Genomic DNA, 24,195 nt, shown 5'->3' with positions numbered 1-24,195 from the left:
AGCCATCTCACGAACTGCTCCACAATATATCTTCCGTCCCCCCCACTACTTAACACAACACTCAGTGATTTCAGCTCTTAGTAATTTTAGCTCTTTTGTGATTTCAGCATGTAGTAGGGGAGTTTCAGTGCTGGTGTACCATTGGCCAAAAGTGAATTCAGCTCAGTAGCCTGTAACTATATTCCTAATGGAATCAAAATTAGCTCTAAGAAAAGGAGTACTTGTGGCACCTTAGAGACTAACAAATTTATTTGAGCATAAGCTTTCGTGAGCTACAGCTCACTTCATCGGATACATTCAGTAGAAAATACAGTGGGGAGATTTATATACACAGAGAACATGAAACAATGGGTGTTACCATACACACTGTAAGGAGAATGATCACTTAAGATGAGCTAATACCAGCGGGGGGGAGGGGACACAACGACGACATTCCACAGTGGAAAGAGGAGAAAGTGCAATTAGCATGTAAGGCCTTCACCAAAGGGCCCATACCACCAAGTATTAATACCTACCCTCAGCCTCTCTCAATTTGTTGAGTTTTGGAACCCATGTCCCTTGCTTAGTGATTGCTACTCAGTTGATGGCGAGTCCCTCCATCATAACAAAAGGCCAAGTACAGTTCCAGTGTCCTTGATTCACATAATCAGGGTAATAATAATTTATCCTTCCTGCCCCAATAACAGAGAAACTGGGGATCCCACAGCAGCCAAAGTGACCATTTGGGCAGCTATGGGCTTATGCTAGGGGGGGTGGGTGTGCCTATGCAAATGAGATCAGCCCCTGAAGTTCTTTTCCACAACTTGCCACAACTCACCACCAGATGTCTGGGTGGAGCTTATCCTGGCTCTGCTTACATAACTGTTGTTCTTCGAGATGTGTTGCTCATATCCATTCCAATTAGGTGTGCGCGTGCTGGGTGCACGATTGTCGGAAGATTTTTACCCCAGCAACACTCAGTGGGTTGGCTGAGGCACCCCCTGGAGTGGCGCCTCCATGGCACCGGATATATGCCCCAGCCGATCCAGCGCCCCCTCAGTTCCTTCTTGCGGGCTACATCGACAGGGGGGAAGGAGGGTGGGTTTGGAATGGATATGAGCAACACATCTCGAAGAACAACAGTTACAAAGGTGAGTAACCATCTTTTCTTCTTCGAGTGCTTGCTCATATCAATTCCAATTAGGTGACTTCCAAGCCTTACCTAGGTGTTGGGGTCGGAGTGAGATGTCGCGGAGTGAAGGACTGCTGAACCAAATGCAGCATCACCCCTGGACTGCTGAATTATCGCATAGTGGGCAGCGAAGGTATGCACCGATTACCAAGTCACTGCCCTACATATCTCCTGTATGGGTACGTGTGCCAGGAAAGTAGAAGATGAAGCCTGAGCCCGCGTGGAGTGGGCGGTAAGGTGCGTAGTTGGGACACCAGCCAAGTCATAGCACACATGAATGCATGATGTGATCTAGGACGAGATGCGCTGGGAGGAGACCAGAAGGCCCTTCATCCGGTCTGCCACAGCAACAAACAGCTGCAACGTTTTCCTGAAAGGTTTCGTTCGCTTGATGTAGAAGGCGAGGGCCCTGTGAACGTCCAGGGAGTGCAGCTGTTGTTCCCATCGAGAGGCGTGTGGCTTCAAGTAGAAGACGGGGAGGAAGATGTCCTGGTTGAGATAGAAGGCAGACACCATCTTAGGGAGGAAGGCCGGGTGGGGTCACAGCTGTACCTTGTCCTTATGGAACACTGTATACGGTGGTTCCGATGTGAGTGCCCTGAGCTCACACGCCTCGCCGAAGTGATAGCTATGAGGAAAGCTGTCTTCCACGAAAAAGTACAGGAGTGAGCAGGTGGCCATCGGCTCGAACGGGGCAGCCATGAGTTTGGAGAGGACCAGGTTAAGATCCCACATAGGGACCGGTTGTCGAATTCATGGGAACAGGCGCTCCAACCCCTTGAGAAATCTGCTGACCATGGGATTGGAGAAGACCGAAAGCCCATTTTTGCCTGGGTGGAAAGCCGAAATAGCTGCCAGGTGCACTCTGATGGATGCTATTGCCAAGCCCTGCTGTTTTAAGGACAGGAGGTAGTCCAAGATGATAGGTACTGATGCCTGTAGCGGGGCCGTATGACTCTGAGCGCACCAGGAGGAAAAACGCTTCCACTTGGCTAAGTACGTGGACCTGGTAGAGGGCTTCCTGTTACCCAAAAGGACCTGCTGTACCAAGTGAGAGCCGCACAGCTCAGATTGAGTTAGCCATGCAGCATCCACGCTGTGAGGTGGAGAGATTGCAGGTCAGGATGACAGAGTCATCTGTGGTCCTAAGTGATCAGGTCTGGCCACAGCGGGAGTGGAATTGGAGTGTCCACCGACAGCTCTAGGTGCAGGAGCTGTTACTTGTCCTGTGCGCTCCAGCAATGGACGCGGCTCCGACTGCAGTGCGGGAAGTGTCGGTGGCTGTCGAACCGACAAAGATGAAGATCAGTCAGCACCTGCTTGGGCTGCTTCTTCTTCTGGCCCAGAGACAGGGACCGGCACCGCGGTGGTGGAGGTGCCGGGGCGGCCTGACGCCGCGAGTCTTTAGCAGAGTCTGAATGCAGTGCTGGACCAGTCGGTGCCACAGGGGCACTCCGCACCAAAGACGACGCCGAGTCCCGGTGCACGGAGGAAGGGACCAGGCTACGTGCCGCCTCCATAAGGAGATGCCTGAGTCTAAAGTCCCGCTCCTTTTCGGTCCATGGCTTGAAGGCTTTGCAAATGCAGCACTTGTCCGCTTCGTGGGATTCCCCCAGACACCTTAGGCAAGAGTTGTGGGGGTCTCCCCTTGGCATCAGTTTCAGGCAAGCCAAGCAGGGTTTGAAGCCCAGGAGATCCAGGCATGGGCCCCGGTACTGGGATGGGGGAGAGGGGAGAAGACCCCGCTCCACCCTACTAAGTACAGTAATCTAACTACACTAACTAACTACTAACTACTATAAACAACTATTAACAGCTAATTACAACTATTAACAGGTACTAAGAGAGAAAGCTAGGGAGAGTGGAGATCAGCTATGCTGTGCTCCACAGTTCCAACGGTTAGAAGGAACTGAGGGGGCGCTGGGTTGGCTGGGGCATATATCCGGCGCCACGAAGGCGCCACTCCAGGGGGCGCCTCAGCCGACCCACCGAGTGTTTTTGGGGTAAAAATCTTCTGACGATTGTGCACGCGGTGCACGCACACCTAATTGGAATCAATATGAGCAAGCACTCGAAGAAGAACCCCTAGGTCCTTTTCTGCAGAACTGCTGCCTAGCCACTCGGTTCCTAGTCTGTAGCGGTGCATGGGATTCTTCCGTCCTAAGTGCAGGACTCTGCACTTGTCCTTGTTGAACCTCATCAGATTTCTTTTGGCCCAATCCTCTAATTTGTCTAGGGCCCTCTGTAGCCTATCCCTACCCTCCAGCGTATCTACCTCTCCTCCCAGTTTAGTGTCATCTGCAAACTTGCTGAGGATGCAATCCACACCATCCTCCAGATCATTTATGAAGATATTGAACAAAACCAGTCCCAGGACTGACCCTTGGGGCACTCCACTTGATACCGGCTGCCAACTAGACATGGAGCCATTGATCACTACCCGTTGAGCCCGACAATCTAGCCAGCTTTCTATCCACCTTATCGTCCATTCATCCAGCCCATACTTCTTTAACCTGCTGGCAATAATATTGTGGGAGACCATATCAAAAGCTTTGCTAAAGTCAAGGAATAATAAGTCCACTGCTTTCCCCTCATCCACAGAGCCAGTTATCTTGTTACAGAAGGCAATTAGATTAGTCAGGCATAACTTGCCCTTGGTGAATCCATGCTGACTGTTCCTGATCACTTTCCTCTCCTCTAAGTGCTTCAGAATTGATTCCTTGAGGACCTGCTCCATGATTTTTCCAGGGACTGAGGTGAAGCTGACTGGCCTAGTTCCCCGAATCCTCCTCCTTCCCTTTTTTAAAGATGGGCACTACATTAGCCTTTTTCCAGTTGGGAACCTCCCCCGATCGTCATGAGTTTTCAAAGATAATGGCCAATGGCCATACCCCTAATAATTTTTGTTGCCCTTTTCTGAACCTTTTCCAATTCCAATGTATCTTTTTTGAGACGGTGCGACCACATCCACACACAGTATTCAAGATGTGGGTGTACCATGGGTTTCTATAGAGGCAATACGATATTTTCTGTCTTATTGATCCCTTTTTTAACGATTCCCAACGTTCTGTTTGCTTTTTTGACTGCCGCTGCACATTGAGTGGATGTTTTCAGAGAACTCTCCACAATGACTCCAAGATCTTTTTCTTGAGTTGTAACAACTAATTTAGACCCCATCATTTTATATGTATACTTGGGATTATGTTTTCCAATGTGCATTACTTTGCATTTATCAACATGGAATTTCATCTGCCATTTTCTTGCCCAGTCACACAGTTTTGAGAGATCCTTTTGTAGCTCTTTGCAGTCTGCCTGGGACTTATCTACCTTGAATAGTTTTGTATCATCTGCAAATTTTGCCACCTCACTGTTTACCCCTTTTTCCAGATAATTTATGAATATGTTAAATAGGACTGGGCCCAGTACAGACCCCTGGGAGACAACACTATTTACCTCTCTCCATTCTGAAAACTGACCATTTATTCCTCCCCTTTGTTTCCTATCTTTTAGCCAGTTACGAATCCATGAAAGAACCTTCCCTCTTATCCCATGACTGCTTTCTTTGCTTAAGAGCCTTTGGTGAGGGACCTTGTCAAAGGCTTTCTGAAAATCTAAATATACGATATCCAGTGGATCCCCCTTGTCCACATGCTTGTTGAGCCCCTCAAAGAACTGTGTAGATTGGTGAGGCATGATTTCCCTTTACAAAAACCATGTTGACTATTACACAATAAATTATGTTCATCTATGTGTGACAATTTTGTTCTTTACTATAGTTTCAACCAGTTTGCCGGGTACTGAAGTCAGGCTTAGCTGCCTGTAATTGCCATGGTCTCCTCTGGAGCAATTTTAAAAAATTGCATCATATTCGCTATCCTCCAGTCATTTGGTACAGAAGCTGATTTAAATGATAAATTACAGTCAACAGTTAGTAGTCCTGCAATTTCACATTTGAGTTCCTTCAGAATATCATCTGATCCTGGTGACGTATTACTGTTTAGTTTATCAGTTTGTTCCAAAACCTCCTCTAATGACATCTCAATCTGGGACAGTTCCTCAGATTTGTCACCTAAAAAGAATGGCTCAGGTTTGGGAATCTCCCTCACATCAATCATGAAGACCAATGCAAAGAATTCATTTAGTTTCTCTGCAATGGCCTCATCGTCCTTGAATGCTCCTTTAGCATCTCCATCGTCCAGTGGACCCACTGGTTATTTAGCAGCTTCCTGCTTCTGATGTACTTAAAATATTTTTTTGCTTTTACTTTTTGAGTCTTTGGCTAGCTGTACTTCAAATTCTTTTTTGGCCTTCCTAATTACATTTTTACACTTCATTTGCCAGAGTTTATGCTCCTTTCTGTTTTCCTCATTAGGATTTAACTTCCACTTTTTAAAGGTTGCCTTTTTGCCTGTCACTGTTTCTTTTACTTTGTTGTTTAGCCACTGTGGCTCTTGTTTTGTTCTCTCACTGTGCTTTTGCATTTGGGGTGTACATTTAAGTTGAGCCTCTATTATGGTGTCATTTTAGTGTAAGGTTTATGCCTACTTTTCCAGTGTTGCTGCCCTCCAATCTCTTTCATGCTCTCTCTCATGCTGCCCCTTACAAGTGAGCAAAGCTCCCAGTCAGCATGCAGAAAGCCCCCAACTTGTCCTCAAAGTCCCTCTTAGGTAATATATTTAGGAATGAGAATAGCTAAGCAAGGGAGAGATCACTACTACTGCCCAGCTTAACAATTCTGCACATCCCCTTTTACCCCATCCCACCCAAGCCTGCTTCTCGTCTCATCCATTTGTTATATTTGATTGTTTCGTGGGTCAGCTCTTTGGGACAGGGCCGTTCATTTGTTTGTACATCACCTAGTACAATGGCTTGTGGCCTTCAGGTACTACTACAATGTTAAATAGTGAGCTCTGGGAGGTGGTTTCTCCTTTCCCATCTCCAGATCCCTGAACAAAACAAAGAACCCATGACATGGCTACATAGTGACCACTTCCTGTATTAACCTGTTGCATATATTAACTTCTCACTCTTGAAAAGACATTTTTATTTAACAAAAGGGAAGTGGCTTTTCACCACGTAACTGTGGCATTCATTTGATTTCTTGCACAAACTAAAGAAGTCATAACTCACCATCTAGTTCAGGGGTGGGCAAACTTTTTGGCCCGAGGGCCACATCTGGAAATACAAATTGTATGGCGGGCCATGAATGCTCAGAAAATTGGGGTTGGATGTGGGAGGGGGTGAGGGTTCTGGTTGGGGGGTGCAGGCTCCAGGGTGGTGCCAGAACTGAGGAGTTCAGAGTGCGGGAGGGGGGTCTGGCCAGGGGAGTGGGGGGAGGTGAGGGCTCCAGCTAGGGGTGCAGGCTCTGGGGTGGGAGATGAGGAGTTTGGGGTGTAAGAGGATGCTCTGGGCTGGGATCGAGTGATTCAGAGGGCAGGAGGGGGATCAGGGCTGGGACAGGGGCATGGGGAGAGGCTCAGGGGTGCAGGCTCTAGGAGGCGCTTACCTCAAGTGGCTCCCAGAAGCAGCGGTATGTCCCTTCTCCGGCTCCTACGCGGAGGCACAGCCAGGCAGCTCTGCATGCTGCCCCGTCCGTAGGCACTGCCCCTGCAGCTCTCATTGGCTGCGGTTCCTGGCCAATGGGAGCTGCAGGGGTGGTGCTTGGGGCAGCATGCAGAGCAGAGCCCCCTGGCTGCTCCTATGTGTAGGAGCCAGAGAGGGGCCATGCCACTGCTTCTGGGAGCCGCCTGTGGAGCAGCCCCCGACTCTGCGCCCCGGCTGGAGTACCAGAGCAGGGCAAGTCCCAGACCCCACTCCCTAGTGGGAGCTCAAGGGCCAGCTTAAAATGGCTGGATCCAGCCTGCTGGCCGTAGTTTGCCCACCCCCGATCTAGTTCTTAGTGGGCCAGGATGCCAGCGTTAACACTTCTGTTTTAGGAAACAAGTGTCAGGGGCCTGGGATCTCAGTTATACATTTCATATGAAAAGTGAGATCCTTCTGTAGCAGTGTCCCATTCCACCCCTCTGGGGGTATTACTTCAACACTCTCTCTTCCCCCATGTGTACCACAAACCAATTAATCATTTCTTGCAGCACATCTGAACTGCTCCTAGGAGCTCTCCCATGCAAGACCTAGGTTAGATTAATTCTTCTTAGCTTGCAAGAGAACAGGATCACAGCACAAAGCGATACACGCACAGCCATATCACGTGAGTGAAGAGGGACTAAGGGTATGTCTACCCTGAAAAGATGTTGACAAAACTGTTGTCTTTCATGGGTACTTAAAAAAGCCCCTCCACAAAAGACAAGTGTTGCCGATTCAAAGGGCAGTGTGAATTCGGCTTTGTCAGTAGCAGCACTCTCCTGCCACCAAAGCTAATGCCTCTCCTGGGGCTGGGCATATTTTGTCAGCAAAAGTGCCAACAAAGAGCTTTTACACACATTGACTTTTAGCGACAAGGCTGTGTCGACACAGCCTTGTCACTAAAAGCTGCATGATGTAGCCAGGCCTTAAGTGTGACGCTCTGTACCTCAGTGGAACACCCAGCACCCTCATACTCATCCTTGTAAAATGATTGTGTGATATCTAATGCGAAGTTTGTCATGTTGGGTGTCTTTGGAAGACTCATGATGCCTGAGCATGGTTGTTACAGTAATTGTTACAGTAAGGTTTAGTAATGTGTATAGTTATGAGGCTGAAAATGTGTCCTCATGGCTTAAAGCAAGCCCAGACAAAAACTCTCCAGCAGCAGAGGGGCAGTTCACACCTCATCAGGGTGTGGATGGGACAAACCCAGCGCAGCCTCACAGGAACAAAGGACAATGGCCTAGGCAGCAACAAAAGAATCTCAGACTCTCGAGGGAGTCACCCCCCTTCCTTTGGTCAGTTTGGAACTGTGATGGGGTAATGCTCACCTGACTCTGAAGTGGGGGGGGAAGGAGGGCGCAAAGCCAAGAACATGATAAAAGGGAGAGATTTGCCATGCTCGCTCTCTCTTCCACCTACATCTACGGACACCACACCAAGTGACTGAAGCACTGATCAAAGGAGAGATCCTGACTGAAAAGTAACCAGCCAGCGTGTGTTGAGAAGCATCTAAGTTTAGAAGGACACTGAAAGTGTTAAGGCAGCTTAGAATGTGTTTTGCTTTTATTTCATTTGACCAAATCTGACTTCTTCTGCTTTGACTTATAATCACTTAAGATCTCTCTTTATAGTTAATAAATCTGTTTATTTTACCTGAAGCAGTCCCTTTGGTTGGAAGTGTGACAGAGACTCCTCGTGGGATAACAAGCCTGGTACATACCAATTTCTTTGTTAAATTGATGAACTCATATAAGCTTGCAGCGTCCAGCAGGCATAACTGGACACTGCAAGATGGAGGTCCTAGGGTTGTGTCTGGGACTGGAGATATTGGCTAGTGTCATTCAGTTGCACAATCCAGAGAGCCGCTTACATGCCAGAGACCATGCGTGAACAGCCCAGGAGTGGGGGTTCTCACAGCAGAGCAGGGTAAGGCTGGCTCTGAGTCAAGGATTGGAGTGACCTAGCAGATCACTGGTCCAGATAACACCAGACAGGAACATCACACTAAGATTTTGGTACCCAACACCCTTGTAAACAAACCCTGATCAAACACAATCAAAGCTAGTTTGTATGTAGCAAATCAGGATGGTTACACGGCATCCAGTGCAAGAGGTTCTATAGGTCAGGGTTTTTCAACCTGTGGGTCATGACCCTAAGTGGGGTCACCAAAGTGTTTCAGAGGGTCACATAAGCAGCTCTGGTCCTGTGGGTCTGGGCAGGTTTGCCTCCCTGCTCCAGGCATTGCAACCTTCAGCATCAGAGTGCCACTCAGGTTTGGTCCCACTGCCCCTCCATTGTGAGAGGTGGCTGGCTGGGCAAAATTTGAGAGAGTGGTGCCGCCAGTCCATGCTCCAGGCTGCAATGCGACTTGCAAATTTGGTCCAGCTGGTCCATCAGGGGCGAGGCCAAACATGAGCGATGCTGCAACCCCAGAGGTCGCAACATCTAGAGCAGGGAGCTGAGTCCAGCCTGCCCCACAGTTCAGGAGTGACCGCTGCAGGGCTCTGCAAACCTCCCCCGGAGCATTCCTTACCCTTAAGGGTAGGGCCCACCCCCAGGGCCCATTCCCTGCCAGGGGCAGGACACAACCCCCTTCCCCAGGCCTATTTACAGGGTTGTCACAGGCCATCAACATACACAAATCGGTCCTGAGGCCAGAAAGGTTGAAAACCTTTGCTACAGGTTTCAGAGTAGCAGCCGTGTTAGTCTGTATTTGCAAAAAGAAGAGGAGGACTTGTGGCACCTTAGAGACTAAACACATTTATTTGAGCATAAGCTTTAGTGAGCTACAGCTCACTTCATCGGATGCATTCAATGAAGAGATTGAGGCAACTGCATGATTACCCTATTTATTAGAGAGATCCTTTCCAAAATAAAGGAAGGGGGAGGAGGGGACGCAGAATGATGAGGCTGTTGCATACAAGTTGCAGTGCTTGTACATTTTGTACAGAAATTCCACAGCTCTGGGTTCAAAGGTACAGCTCTCCCCTCGACAAAAAAGAGCTTAGAGATTGTCAAAGTACTGTCGGATTCAAAAGTTCTAACAGAACCCGCTGAAATAGTTAAGGACATACAACGTTTCATAAATTACAAAGTAAAACATGAGAGAAGATTGACCTCAATGCAATTTAACAACAAAAAAAGCCTTGATCAGAGTTTAATGCGAGTTAACTCACTGCAAGTTAAGTGAAGTTAGCCGACATGTCTGTGACAATGGCTGTGGGCACGTCACAGGTGGGTCAGGACACAAATGTGTGGATTGTCCACATATTTACAAATGAATTAACCAATCAACTCGAGCGACAAACCCAAGTCTCAACAAAACCAGCAGTCCCTCTGTGAGAGTCAGGAATGAGCACAGGTTATGACTGTAGGAAACATCACCAACAGGTGAGAGAGAGGACTCTGCTGTTAACAAGAGTATTGCCTTTTTAGCTTTCATGATTCCAGGAGAACATTGCCTCTAAACTGTCTCACAAAATGCCTTAGTTTTAATACAGTACAATAGTTCAAACAGTATCCACTTTCTGAGCAATAGCAGCCATCAGAGAGACAAGACAAACTAGGGGTGCAATCTCACGCTGAAAGTATTTACAAAATTCTTTACACTAAAAAGGGAAACAATATTTTTAGGAACCATTCCCATGGGGTTTCGGGTAAGGCAATTAATTCACTAGACATTATAAATAGTTTGCTTGCCTCTGTGTTTACATCAAAGACGACATTATGCTTTATCGCACAGCTGAAGAACAATTAGCATCAATTTACGTTTCTCTGAGAAAAGACTTCCAAAAAAGCGTTCAGGACTTAAACTGAAACAAAAAAAAAAGAAAAAAACATGACAATATCCATGGATTCTCATTTTTTTCAGAGAAGAACTCCCCCCTCCCTCTCACAAAAAACCCTACTTACATACATTCTTTACGTGGAGCATACATACAAAATGACCTAATATGAACATCAGCTATATTATACTTGGTCTAATGTAGACTTCAAACAAATCAGACATGATCCAGTAAGTCTGAGCTCTCTCATCTGCCTTTCCATTTAAAAACGTGGGCAATGATGCTGGGTGGGAGTGTGACGAAAAGATACCAAGGCTGGTTTTAGCTGCTCAGGGAAGGCTCTGTTAGAAGGAAAGGCTGGAACGTGTTTCAGGAGAGTCAACCGGCTGACGATGACAGGGACAAACAGAGCTTGTGTCATCTCTAATGCTGCCATCAAGGATCACAGTCATGCCAGCTTCAGTGCTGAGATTAAAACTTTTTGCGGTTTCACGAAGTGCGATTTCGACACACTCACCCAGATGATATTGGCGGGGGTGTGACAGCAGGATACTTGCAGTGACTGCTAGCAGCAGTAAAGGATACAGCTACGGATCCCAGTCTCCTAGCAGAGCCTGGGGCTTTTGGGGGTTCCAGAAGTCTCTCTGGAGCTGCAGTCTGTTCATTTTCAGTGACTGAGTGCACAGGTGGAGTCTTCTCCGGAGAAGCTGTTGCTCCTGTTCCCTCTGGGGAGTTCCCAAATGAACATAGAACTCACTGGAGCGGAGTTTGTTTTGATGGTGCACCTGCTGAATCATTCAAACGGAGGCTTCTCCCGCCCAGGAGCTGCTTGAGAAAGGCTCAGGCTTGTGATGGAACACCCGGCAAGTAACAGCTCAGAGGCCAGGACCATGCACCTTGGCAGTCAACATTTTGCATTTCTTTGCTGAAGTGGGGTCTTAATTATACCCCCGTCTGCATTCCGCACCCTGTAGTCTGGCACGAGACACTCCCCTCGGAATCCCCTACACCAGAGCTCAGAAATAGCCTTAGCAGAAGCAATGGCCACCCACTTTGAACAGGTGAGAGAGGCAGGATGCAGGGATGATGGTGAGACAGTAATGACATGAAGCTACTTTGAAGCCTAGGGTCTCACTGGATTGGAACTGGATTGTTCCACTAAGATTTCAGTGGAAAAGGAACAAGGTGTCTCCTTTCAAAGATATAAGTAGACTAGATCTTGAAACAGGCGATAGCTCATAAGCAAACTGTCAGCTATAGTGAAGCAAACAATGAAAATCCTGGTAGATACAGCAAATGTAAGAATGCAACTTTCATACCACCCTAAGAATGAATGTGAAACAGTACAGCTACAGCTCATGCTGTAGTGAGCAAGCAGATTGACTGCTGTTTTAACAGACACCCCTCAGTCTCCGAGAGAGGCCCCTGAGAAATTCTACAAATCCTTCCTTCCCCCCAATGCAAAGCCTCACCGTAGATCTAGGGCAGAATCAACCAGCAGAATCTCGTGATGCAACCCCTCTCCTCCCTGGCCCCAAAGAAAATGGCTGTGTCATCCCTAGAGGTAACTGACAGTAGCAGACCCCTAGCCCCATCCAGCTCTGGAAGTGGGGAGCTCTCACATGCCACCTACTGTAGGATTAAGTCTTGCAAAGCTACTGTGCTGAAGGCCAGGAGGCAAGGGGGAGAAAAAAAAAAAAAAAAAAGAGTCCAATTGATGGAAGAGGAGCCTGTTTTGAGCCCCAGGGTATATCTACACTGCAATTAAACTCCCATGGCTGGCCTGTGCCAGCTGACTTGGGCATGTGAGGCTAATTGCAGGGTAGAGGTTCAGGCTTCGGCTGAGGCCCAGGCTCTAGGACTTTGTGAGGTGGGAGGGTCCCAGAGCTTGGACAGCAGCCCAAGCTGGAACATCTACACTGCAGTGAAACAGCTCCTTAGCCCAAGCCTGAGCCAGCTGGCATGGGCCAACCGCAGGTGTCTTATTGCAATGCAGACATACCCTACAGCTCCCTTCCTTCATCCAGCTGCCTCTCCCATAATGGAAATGGGAGTTGAAGCCTACTGCGGGGCACTTTGTAACGGACAAGACAACACAGCACAATGCTTTGGGGGATGGGACTGCAAGTGAACAACATGGTTTATTTCTGACCAACTCCCCCTGCAGTGCAGCTCGCTCCTGGGAAGGGTTTTTTGATAATGTGGTTCTTTTGCATGTCCCACGGTATCTGTATCTTTATAAGAAATTCAGAGTCAATAACAGACCCTAAAATAGTTGCTTGCTGCAAAGGGCTGAAAACAAGAGATTTACACAGATGAAGCTGCCCTAGAAAGTCACGGAGCGGAAAACCCTGTCAGCAAGGAGTACTTCTGGAACGGAGGTAGCAAGATCAGTTTTCCATCACCACAGAACAGGGCTCTCAGCTTCAGCCTCTAATGCGGGAGCAGACCAAGGAAACTCCACAGTTGCAAAATTCATCACCAGAAAGATGCTTTGTCTTTGCCGCAGAGATACTGATTGGAGTGGGTGTATTGGACAGATTAGAGATATTCCAAATGGTTGAAAGTAATAATATCCTGCTCTTTATTCTTGGGCAATCAGAAGTGCCAAACTTCAGCATATTCTTTTAAAGGCATAAGGCTAAAGATTTGATTAGCTGCTTCCTTTCAGAGCCCTGAAATGCTGGTCAGAGATGGGCCTAGGTCATCTTCATTGCTCCTCCCAAAGCCTAGTTTACTGGATGTTGAAATCAAGGGCTTGGTTGTCACAGGGCTGAGCATCTGTGCAGCTCCCACTGGCTTCATTTGGACCTGGAGCTGCTCAGTGCTTCAGAAAAATCACGCTGTACATTTAACTGTGTGTTCTGAAATCTTTTGCCTTTAGCCCTCGGCAGTACCTGAGTCTACACACTGCTCACCTCCCTAGCTCCTTTGCCCAGCCTTCTCTTTGGAGAGGAGACAGCCAGGTGAGCCTGGGCTGAGCACTACAGACCACCAAATCCCCGAGTGAAGTTGGCTATACTTGTGTGTAATGAGAGAAGGGGCTGTGATTCAGAGAAAGCTTTTAGGAACCTGCCAGAGTTCTGTAGCAGATTCGCCACCTGACTCATGGATGTAATGGCAGCATCTGTGTTTTCACAGCTGTTAATGAGAGAAGTTAATCCTTTTAAACCCACCTGGATTCCAAAGAAAGGACATTCTAGACCAATCAAGGTGAAGATCAAGTGGTGGAATGGCGTCTCCGAAGCCTGGCACACATAGGGAGAGCAAGTCTTCGGCCTCTGCAGGCCGGGATTGAAAAGTCAGGCTCCAGGTATTTAAAGAAAGAAGAGAAAAGTCACCAGATGAAAACCCTCAGAACACTGGCGGCTCCTGGGAAAAGCTTCGACGCTCCCCTGACCCAGCCTGCCTTCTGGGACCTGAATGACAAGTGTGTCCTGAGTGCTGCCAGGACAGGCTGTGGTACTAGCTCTTCAGTGCTTGGCACGCGAGCCTATAGACTGGGGACATCCTCTCACGGCTACTGCACAGGGCAGCTTGAGAACAGAGGTTTGAAGAATGTAACAGCATTAAAAAGTGATCTTTACCCCTCACTTTACACGAGAGTCCAAGGAGGACAGAGACAAGCCCAAGCCCTCTCTGTGCTCAAGACTTTCTAATTCATGGGAGAGGAGATGGGATCGCTAGAGAAGTCAGGACCTACAGCCACAGCCACGAGGAGAAATTTGAAGTCAACACCGGGTCACTGCTTTGTGCCATTCATTGGTTAAGTGAAGCCAAATCTTGTCTGGTCTAAAGACTGCAACCTGCAAAGATGCCTCTAGAGCACTGAGAGCAGCACTATCCACCTCAGAGGCCACATCACACAGCTGGCTTCCCCTGGCTGCGTGTCCAATAGCATGTGTCACATGCCCAATACAGACGCTTCCAGCTGGGCTTCACTGACTTCCTTCAATATGGGGGAAGGGTGGCATGTTGGTTTCAGCTATGGAGGAATACACGTGAACCTCTGAGCCACTCTCACTCGCTTAAGCATCAGAGTCATGAACATGCTGCTGCTAAGTGACTTCAATAGCCTGCAATGCCCAGCCGCAGCTGTCACAGTTCTCCTCCTTCCACACCTCATGGCCGAGGCAGCAGTCTGCCAGAATATCAGTCTGCCCGCAGATCAGGGCAGATCTCCAGCCCACCACTGAGCAGCACAGTTCATGGTGAAGGCAGAGCCCCACCATCTCCAACACCCAGAAGAGAGCCAAGCCAAGAAGCCATGCCATTACAGCCAGGGTTTTTTTTGCTTCTCCCATACAGTTGATTGTAGAGGTCACTAGCGATTTCTAAATTCAGATCAAGTGGCATGTCTAACTCAGACTGCTTTAATATTAGAGCAATTCTAGTTACTGGCCTTGAATACATTGCATTTACATAGCACCTTTCAATCTGAGGGTCCAAGTGCTTTGACAAAGGTAGGGATTACCCACATTCACACATGTGGAAACCGAGGCACAGGCTAAGTGACTTGCCCAAGGTCCCACAGAGTCTGGACTCCTGACTCCCAGTCCTGTCGTCTGGGGGTTAGACCACACTGCCTCCTCATCAGTGAAGCTAGGACTGGACCTGCCCTCCTCACACCCCCGAAGTGAAGATTGCTCTCTGTCTCCTGTGAGGTTTCACACTCTTGATGAAGCACATAAATAGAATATGACAACCAAAAAAAGTGCAGTAAACTAAATGTTTAAAAAAAGCACATTTGTGCAGTGTCTGTGCAAAGATAAAAAATAAATACATGATTAAAAATTAAAAAGGTTCACAGTATCACACATGGATAGGTAGCTGTAGTGGTGCCTGTCTGGAAACAGTCACTACCCAGGACTCTTTCCAGCCCGCTTTACATAGGAGCTCTGGGTGGGAGGTTTCTTTGCTGTCCATGTCTCAGATAGATATAAATACACGTTTAGAGAACATTTCGCTCCAGCCTCAAACGCAGTGCCCAGGATCCAGCAGTGCAGCAAGCTCTTCCCCATCCCATCAGAACAACTGTGTCAACGAAACGGAACACATCAACCTGCAGAGGGAAACGCTGCTCTCTGGGTCTTCAGTGTCTGCATAGAGATTACTGAAAGAGGCAAGGAGGAGGAGTTAGCAGGTGGTGGCTGTGCTGATTTCAGTTAGCTTCACACTTTGCTAAGTCCCCTATATAGAGCGAGAGAACCATGCTCCCTTTGTACCCTCAGGTAACAGAACAGTTTAGATCTGAGGACTCTGGCTCAGTGAGGTTTGACTGTACTAGAAACAATTCAACAGAACCACCAGGAGTGTCGTCAAAGTGAACCTGCTTTCAGACTACACAGCAGATCTTGCCTGCTGTCAAAGAGCCAATCTAAGATGCAGCAGGACTACCCCAGCCATGTGAGTGCCACCCCTGCTGAAGCCAAGCCCCAGAGCCCCCAACCATATACTGGCACCGCAGCCCATGTTCAGAGCTTGCCCCTCTGGGTGCCCATCAAAGCTTTCTTGAACACTTACTGTATCACTCTCCTCATCGGAGACAGAGTGGACTTGAGTGCTATAGTGGAGAGGGGAGTAAACCCAACTCCTCTCGTCTGTAGGCTGCCAGAGTCGGCAGGGATAGTGCAAGAAGAGCAGCAGCAGAGCAGGGAGCGAGGGAGAGAAAAGGAGAAAATAGAGAGAGCAGGAAAATACAATAAGAACAGCTGTACACCCGGAGGAAGAACTGATTTTACAACAAGACTTCAGTGAAGGAGCCTTCCTCATCCTCAATACGTACCTTAGCCCCTAACAACGTCTGGGAGAGCCGCTAGCTGCGCTGCTAAAATGGAAATCTCTGTTCAGCTGCAGGGCAGAGGGCAACACTTTCCAGTTCCATGGCACCTTCCGTGTGAGCACCTCAAAGAGCTTTCAAGGCATTAATTAAGCCTCAAAGCCCCTGCAAGGCCAGCACCAGCCCCAATGACAGATGGGGAACCAAGGCACAAAAAGCTAAGTGACTTGCCTAAGTCCCACAGCAGGTCAGTGGCAGAGCTGGAATTAGACCCCAGATCTCTGGACTCCCAGTGCTGCATTTTACCCACAAGACCATTCCTTTCCCCACACCTTCAGCTGCAGTCGCATCTGCTTATGTTGGATGTTACTGTCACTTTAAACTTAAGGGAGCTTTTATGGCAAAACCAACAATATTTGTAACCCCCTTGTGCTGACGTGCCAAGCAAGGCGGTGGAAGTGCAGGGTTAGATCATGTTGGACCATGAAGAGGAGCTGGTTAGTCATCAATTGGAGACAGCAGGGAAATGGAGAACAGGGACTGGGGATGACAAAGGAGGCAACACAGAACTGGATTGTTTTGGGGAAGGATCCAGGGACTTAGCTACCCCAGAACCGCATTAATGCAACAGAAATGTGCTTCTGCTTCCAGACGAGCAGGGAGAGACTTGCAGTCGAACGCAAGGCAAGACACAGTTCAAGGGGGAGCCACTTTCATCATCAATCAGTCTGGTTTCCCACCGTGGTGTCTGAAGGCATGAGGTAAAGGAAGCAGAGTTGGCACTGAGTCTACGACATACAGCTACAACCAGCCAGACAAGCTTTGGCGCACTGGGGGGCGGGGAGGTCTACGACACAGAACTCCATGGATAACTGCAGGTTGTGCCAACAAGGAGCCGCTGGGAGGGGGCACCAGAATCCAGAGCTGAAGCTTTAAGTGCTGTGCTAGAGCCCCCAGAGCCTCTTCCCACTGTGCAGAGCCTGCCCTGCTCCAGATCCTTTGCTCCCCATAGCTGAGAATTACTGCTCTGGCTGAGTGAGCCCTGAACTCCACCACCCACCTTCCAAGCCTTTCGTGAGCGCCAGAGGCAGGTGTCTAGCGACAGCTGCTATAGAAATGGGTCTGTGCTGTGCGGTGACAGAGGAGAAGCATTCTGAGTATGGGCTAGAGTTAACCCCTCAGTGCTGGGACTTCCTAATAAATGGGGGACAAAGCGGGTTTACAAGATCCTGGGTGTGGGGGAGAAGAGGTTAACGATTCTCTCTCGACTCTCACTCCTTCCCCACCCCATCTCGCCAGGCCCAGTCTGCACATTGCTCGCCACCTACATCCCGTCTGCTTAATGCCCCCAGCCTCCCACCATGGCAGAGGAGGGGCTGGGAATACCAGCACCCATTAAACAGTCCCTTTGGACAGAGGCCTTGGAAGGGGAACAATTATCCCAAGTTTATAAATGGGGAAAACAAGTGAAAAGGTGAAGCGACACTCCCAAGGTCTCAGCCTGCTGAGGGCAGGGAAGGCACTGCACCCTAGGCTGGAGTCCCCAGCAGTTTCCCTCTTAGAGCCCCTAAGCTGTAGAAACTGGTCAGTGCGTTAGACACCTGGAAATCAGCCAGTGTCCTAAAGGGCCATGTTTGTAGCTGAATTTTATCCTCAGCTTCATACCGGCCGAGTGATGTCTTCCTGGAATCTAGCCTTGCCATTCCAGCCTACATGGCTCCCAGGAGGACTCGGCCCAGCAGGACATGTAAATACAGGGCCATGTTTAAGTTAATGGCAGATGTTGCCAAACATGCTGGCACAAAGGATTAATGATAAAGCACTTGGCTAAATTCAGTCAATCACATAACTGGCTGAGAAAAAGGGGGGCAGGAAGGAGGGAGACGCTCTCACAATCAGCTCCATTACCCTGGGTCCAGCTGAGATCTTTGGAAAGAGGCTGTAGAGGGTAACTAACCAGGGGCTTGCTGGCCATGCAGCCTTTATCTGTGGAGCCTGAATTGCTGTGCAGACACCCCACAAAACAGAACTAGTCCCTGGGGCATCTAGGAGAGAGGGAACCGCTAGGCCTTTGCTTGACCCCAGTGTTTCAAAGCTGCAGCCTGGCTCCCTTGCGTGCTAGCATGTTCACTTACAGTCCCAGAGGAAAACGAGGCGGCTCGGAGTCTGCGCTGGCGGGGAGAGTAAATCCAGTACCTCCCATCCGTGAACTGGATGGCACCAGGGCAAGTGAGGTGAGAAAGGAAACAGAGGAGAAAGGATGAAGTGAAAGAAAGGATGAAAGAGAACGCAACCAAGGGGCTGGGCATCTCCAGGTCTGAAAGGATTAGCTGGCAAGGGAGCCATGCGTGGGAACAGCAGAGCCCCATGCCCAGCCACGTTGCTCTGCGCCTCTATTCCCCTGCAGTGAGTAGGGAGATAAAGTGCATCCCCATCCCCCGCTGTTGCTGCTTTAAGCACTGGAAAGCAGATCTTTCTCAAAGGTGAGTTTATGCTCCCTTGAGACTTCTCCTCTGGTCCAAGCATCCCTTCAGATTCCCCCCAGAATGCAGCTAGCTATTGGACAGGGCAGCCAGTCCTAACCAGCATCATGCTCAGCTGCTCACTTGAGTTACCACTTAAGCAGTTTTCCTAGGTGAGAACCAGTGGGAACTAAAACTCGGTGCATTTCCCTTCATCTTGGTTGTTTGGAGAGACATACCACAGCACACTACATATGGCAACGCAAAGCCAGAGGGCTCAGATGAGTTATGAAATGCTGATGATGGATTACACGATTTGTGCACACTGCTAGGCACAGCACACCAACCCATCCATCCCAACAGGCAGCATCCCTAAGAAAGGCAGGTGGGCTTGTCTATGGCTGGGTGGTGGGGGAATGGGGGGTTGAACCCTGCTAGAAGGCACTTCCCAATGAGAAGGGAAGTTACCAGAAGGCAGCTCGCACTCAACTGCCATCCACAGGCAAATAAAGAGCAGCAAATGTTAGGGAAAGCTGTTTGCATTTTGAATCGCATGCATAAAAAAACCAAAACAGACAAGCTTTTAAAACTGAGCCAATTCCTCCTGCAGCTCCCTGGAGCTGTCAAATTACTCAGCAATGAATGAGCAATTCTGCAGTGGAGTCACATGAGCACAAGGAATGCCACAACGTGATACATGAATGCTCTAGGATATGCGATGTTTGAGGTACCCACTTTAGGGTGATCTCTGTTTCTATGGAAGTGCCAAATTGCAGGGCACGGCTCTTCCCTGCTGTAACTCCACTGCAGCCAAAACTAGCATCAATGCAAGGCTGAAGGTGTCAGCAGGCAGTCTGCCTCAACCTCTCCTTGCTGGCCTTTGGTAGTTCAGAGAGGAGGTACGTGTTGCTAGAAGTCTCGTCTCTCTCTCAAGTCTCCAGCAGGTGCTCAGACATTGCGAGAGCTGGTGGAGGGATACAGCTCAGAGATACTCCACACTCTGCTGCCAACCCGGCAACCCCCTCACTTACTCCCTGCCTCAGTACTAGATTTCCACTGCACCATCTAACGCATCTGCCTGCAGGGAAAGGAAAAATCAGAGTTCACCACAGACCTCTGAGGTCAGCCAGCACTGTAACATCCTGTCCTGTCTCCAGGAGGCTATGAGGAAAGAATAGGATCTGAAGCCTCATCTTTTCAGGGAGAGAAACAATGAATTCTGCTCTGTGGGGAGGAAAGAGAACTCGCAGGGTAACTGTACGTTTGAAGCGATAGAGTCCCAGATACGGACAGCTGGCTTGTTTAAGCCTGTCAGACGTGTGCATGTAGGTAGCAAAGTTGTTCATGTGGTGGACAGGCATGTCTACAATGTACATTGAAATAGCAATGCATATCTATCTCCTGTGCTTGAGCACATGCTATGTTTGAGTTATCAAAGGGTAAAACCAAAGTTACTGGGATTTAAAACCTTTCCATCTAACCAATGAGTGCACGGGCGACTGACAGCCACGTGTTTCAGATCCACAGGACATACATTACCCAGGTTAGATTATTTCCCTTCATCTGCTGCTTTGGTATCTCAGATCTAGCTACAGCGCTGCCTGAACACGTTATGGGTGTAAGATGGACCAAGCAGACAGAGTATCTTACGAAGTATATGTCTGCAACTGGCACATCATCTTCATCTGAAGCCTGGCTGGCTGGCTCCGAGGCCTGGCTGGCTGTTTCCACTTCGATTGTAGCTGTGGCTGTTGCAATGGCACAGGCTGAAGAGGCTGCCTCCCTGGGTAAGAAGCAAAGAACGTGAGGCCAGCTTCCTCCATCAAAAAAGGATGGAGCTAATGTGATTTACTACAGGAGAGCTGAAGGGGACAGGAAACTGCAAATCTGGACACCATCACTGCTCCCCAGTGCTAAGGTGCAGATCAATCTGGGGTTAGAAGCAGAATCACTCAGCACCCTGGGTGAGGCACCTATGCTTTTGGAAGTTTGGTACCCAGAGCAAATCAGTCTTTATGCATCTCAAAGCTGAGATGGAGACATCAGCCCCTTCCAGGCCCTAGAGTGCCATAGGCTGGCCAGCACCTGGAGGAGCTGCGCTGAAGCAGCAGTGCCATAGGATTAGAGGCAGGAATTAGCGTTTCTTCATGGCCAATACCAACAGCAACTCCTGTCTTTTCCACAATTGACACTTACCCTGTGTCGTCTTCCTCAGGAGCTATGATCTCAACATCACATTTGCTCTCCAACTCTACGGTTATCTGCTGGAGCTCCTCTTCAACCCGAACCTCCTCCTGTGACCTGCAAAACCAAAGGTACACAAGCCTATCTGCTCTGTTTCACATTGTCTCCTCCATCCCAGCGCTCAGGGTCTCCAAATACCACAGCACTGTAAGTCTGCTTTACGGCAGAAAAGCAATAGCCTCACGTACTGCAGCAGTGCTAGACTGGATGTGGCAAATGGCAGCCTTTTGCAACAGAAGTGGCCAGCATGCCACCCATGGGCAGTTGCACAGCACACACATAACACAGCTACATTAGCTCCTGCAGTCAGAGTCTCCTAGCGTCTGGTCCTTGGGACAACCATTTCTGACAGCCTAACTTCCCAGCCTAGAGGGTCAATCCCCTCCAAGTTCTGTGGCTGGGGAGGAGAGAACCGGGGCAGTGGGATTAGCTGGAGCAGGCCGGCTGACAACAGGAGACCCTGCTTTACCTCAGGATGGCTAGCAGCAGGAAGCTGCCTGCTGTAGGTGAGAAAAGCAGAGCTGCACAGCTGTCTCAGGTGTGCTGAAGCTCCTTGCCCACTTCTGTGTTTCCTGCCACGCAAAGATGTTCACAGGTACTAAAGGTGAATGACGCAGTCCAGACTAGATTATACACGTGTAACCCAAGGGAGAGCTGTGTCTCTGTGGATTGTCTGCCATTTCATATATTATGGTACCACTGCTCCTTTTCAATCCAAGTGGCTAGTCACAGTATGGGGCGACGGGGACATTCCAGTTGGGAACAGCAATTGGTGATAGTCAGGTGTTTCTTTGCAGAGAATATATAAAGTCCTGTGTCTCTGAACACAGAAGAAATCACATACCAGGAAACAGTTTCTTTTGCACACAGCACCAAGAACATTCTTTTCAGCCTGCACCCCTGACCCAAATCCCTCTGCCCAAGTTTCTTCCAGGGTCAGACATGGTACTTTCAGCTGCTCCTTCCTGCTGTCTGTGTTCCTCTGGTCCCCAGTGTTCTGCTTTCCCCTGCCCCACAAAACACCAGCAAAAACCTCCTGGGGGGTTCACACACTCTTTTTGTCCTAGGTGTGGGCTTATCCTTACAGATATGTTAATTGAAGGATGCACTCACACCTATCAATCTCAATAAGGTTTTAACTCAACCCATAATGAGGTTGCATCCAGTTCATAATATTATTTAAGTGACTGCTTATTTTAGAGAGGTTTAGGCCTGGTTGACACATAGCTACACCGCTCAGGGGTGTGGAGAAAAAAAACAAACAAACAAACAAATAAACGTCCCCTCCCTACACACAGCCATGAGCACCGAAGCTATGGTTTCAGAGTAGCGGCCGTGTTAGTCTGTATTTGCAAAAAGAAAAGGAGTACTTGTGGCACCTTAGAGACTAACCAATTTATTTGAGCATAAGGTATGGTGTAGCTGCAGCTAGGTCGATGGAAGAATGCTTTCCACTGATTTAGCTACCATCACTTGGGGAGGAGGTGGTCCCACCATGATGGAAACGCCCCTTCTGTTGCTACAGGCTGCATCTACACTACAGATTTATGCTGGCATAGCTATGCTGCTATAGTCCCTGAAGAATAGACATGGCCTTAGAATAGATTATTCGTTCGATGGTCTTCATGGGAGGGGTCAATGTTTGCTAAGTGGAGGACACAATCAGCTGGGGAAGAGAGAGTTATTTACAGTGTCCTGGGTTTGTAAGAGATACCTAAAGATATCGCAAACTCCCCCCGTTTGCTCACTTGACAGTGCTTGTGCACACTGCATAGCCAGCAGGGGGAGCTCTCATATAGTTCTATGGGACTCAGCTTGGGAGCTTTGCAGTTTCTTGTAGCGATGGCTCTTTAAAAATCCCGGAGGGAATTCTCCAGATACAGCACACAGAGAACCTCAACAAACTGGGTACGGTCCCTTTTGTTTTCTGAGCAAGTATTTTAAATTCACGTAGATTCATGTATTAATAAATGTGTACTTGCAGCACTTTTAGAGGATCTCAAAGGGCTCTCCACGCAAACATTAAGCCTCAGCCCCTTTATGAATAATGTATTTAGGCATCAGTCCCACCGGTGGGAAAACTGAGGCACAGAGGTAAGGGTCCACGTTTTCAAAAGCGTTTCCCTCCGGGTTGTCAGTTTTTAGGTGCCAAGTCATTAGACATCTTCAGTAAGGTTTTCAGACGGGTCGAGTACCCGACAGTTCCCCCTTACTTCAGCTGTGGGCGTGGGTCCACAGCACCTGGGAAAAGCAGGCCCTGGGCCACTAGTGAGACCAAGACAAGATTGCAAGTGGGACTGGACATTTATATAGAGAACAAAAATATCCAGAGTTGTTCGAATGAATGACAACAAATTTGGGGAGGGATTGATAAACCCTTGTGCTCTGGACCAAGCCAATCTAGCTATTAGAGACCAGGATGAGACCCACAGGGGGAATTCTTACACCTTCCTCTGACGTGTTGGGCACTGGTTGCTGTCAACTGTCAGTGAAAACACTGGGCTGGATGGACCTCGGGTCTGATCCAGGCTGGCTCTTCCTATGGGGCATCAGGTACCCAAAACCTGAAGGACCCAGGATCAGAGGCCGTATTTGGAAAAACGGTGGCCTTTGACTTGCTCAAGGGATCACAGCAAGTTTGGGGCAGAGCTGGCAACACAACTCAGGAGTCCTGACTCTGATTCCTCTGTTCCAGCATGCAGACACTACTGCCAGTGTTATCGGTGTGAGAAAATTCCAGTATAATTCTAGGATATTAGCATCCAAAGAAAGATCTTAAAGATATCCTCTAAGGAACAGGGGAATTCTGCCCACTTTGCCACCAGCTCCCCGCCATACATCACTGGAAGAACAGAGGGATGAACTCCCAGAAATGCTGAGAGTGAGCCCAGCTCCCAGTGTACATCAGTGGGAGCTGGGGGTGCTCAGTATCTCTTGAAAATTAGACAGAATCCAGCACCACTTTACGGAGGCAATGGATTGCATGCAAGAGGCATATGCCTGCTTTTCAGTGACTAGGGCACTAGACCAGGATGTGGGAGACAAGGGCTCTACTCCCAGCTCTGCCACTAACTTCAGGGTGACCTTGGGCAAGTCCATTCACCTCCTGGGGCCCCAGTTTCCCCATCTGTAAGATAGGGGTAATGATACGGACCTCCGTTGTAAAGT

General features: G+C 48.8%; 1 protein-coding gene across 5 annotated transcripts in view; it reads right to left on the bottom strand.

The window, feature by feature from the left end:
- Window positions 1-9,515: 9,515 nt before the first annotated feature.
- The window catches only part of PIP5K1C (phosphatidylinositol-4-phosphate 5-kinase type 1 gamma), a 78,997-nt gene continuing 64,317 nt past the window's right edge, over window positions 9,516-24,195 (bottom strand). The window contains exons 15-19 of one of the 5 annotated variants that reach the window (XM_074939680.1): window positions 20,980-21,084; window positions 20,434-20,566; window positions 18,457-18,531; window positions 16,066-16,149; window positions 9,516-15,655 (exon numbers count right to left, since the gene is read on the bottom strand). In XM_074939680.1, coding sequence (XP_074795781.1) covers window positions 15,653-15,655; window positions 16,066-16,149; window positions 18,457-18,531; window positions 20,434-20,566; window positions 20,980-21,084 — 400 coding nt within the window. In that variant the 3' untranslated portion in view covers window positions 9,516-15,652. The remainder of the gene's footprint in view (window positions 15,656-16,065; window positions 16,150-18,456; window positions 18,532-20,433; window positions 20,567-20,979; window positions 21,085-24,195) is intronic. The other 4 variants (XM_074939681.1, XM_074939682.1, XM_074939683.1 and 1 more) reach the window with 4 other exon arrangements.

This window comes from Natator depressus, chromosome 25, assembly GCF_965152275.1.
Source record: "Natator depressus isolate rNatDep1 chromosome 25, rNatDep2.hap1, whole genome shotgun sequence".
Classification (NCBI taxonomy): domain Eukaryota; kingdom Metazoa; phylum Chordata; order Testudines; family Cheloniidae; genus Natator; species Natator depressus.
Note: the sequence above shows the minus strand (reverse complement) of the source record. Positions and strands in the feature narration are given on the sequence as shown.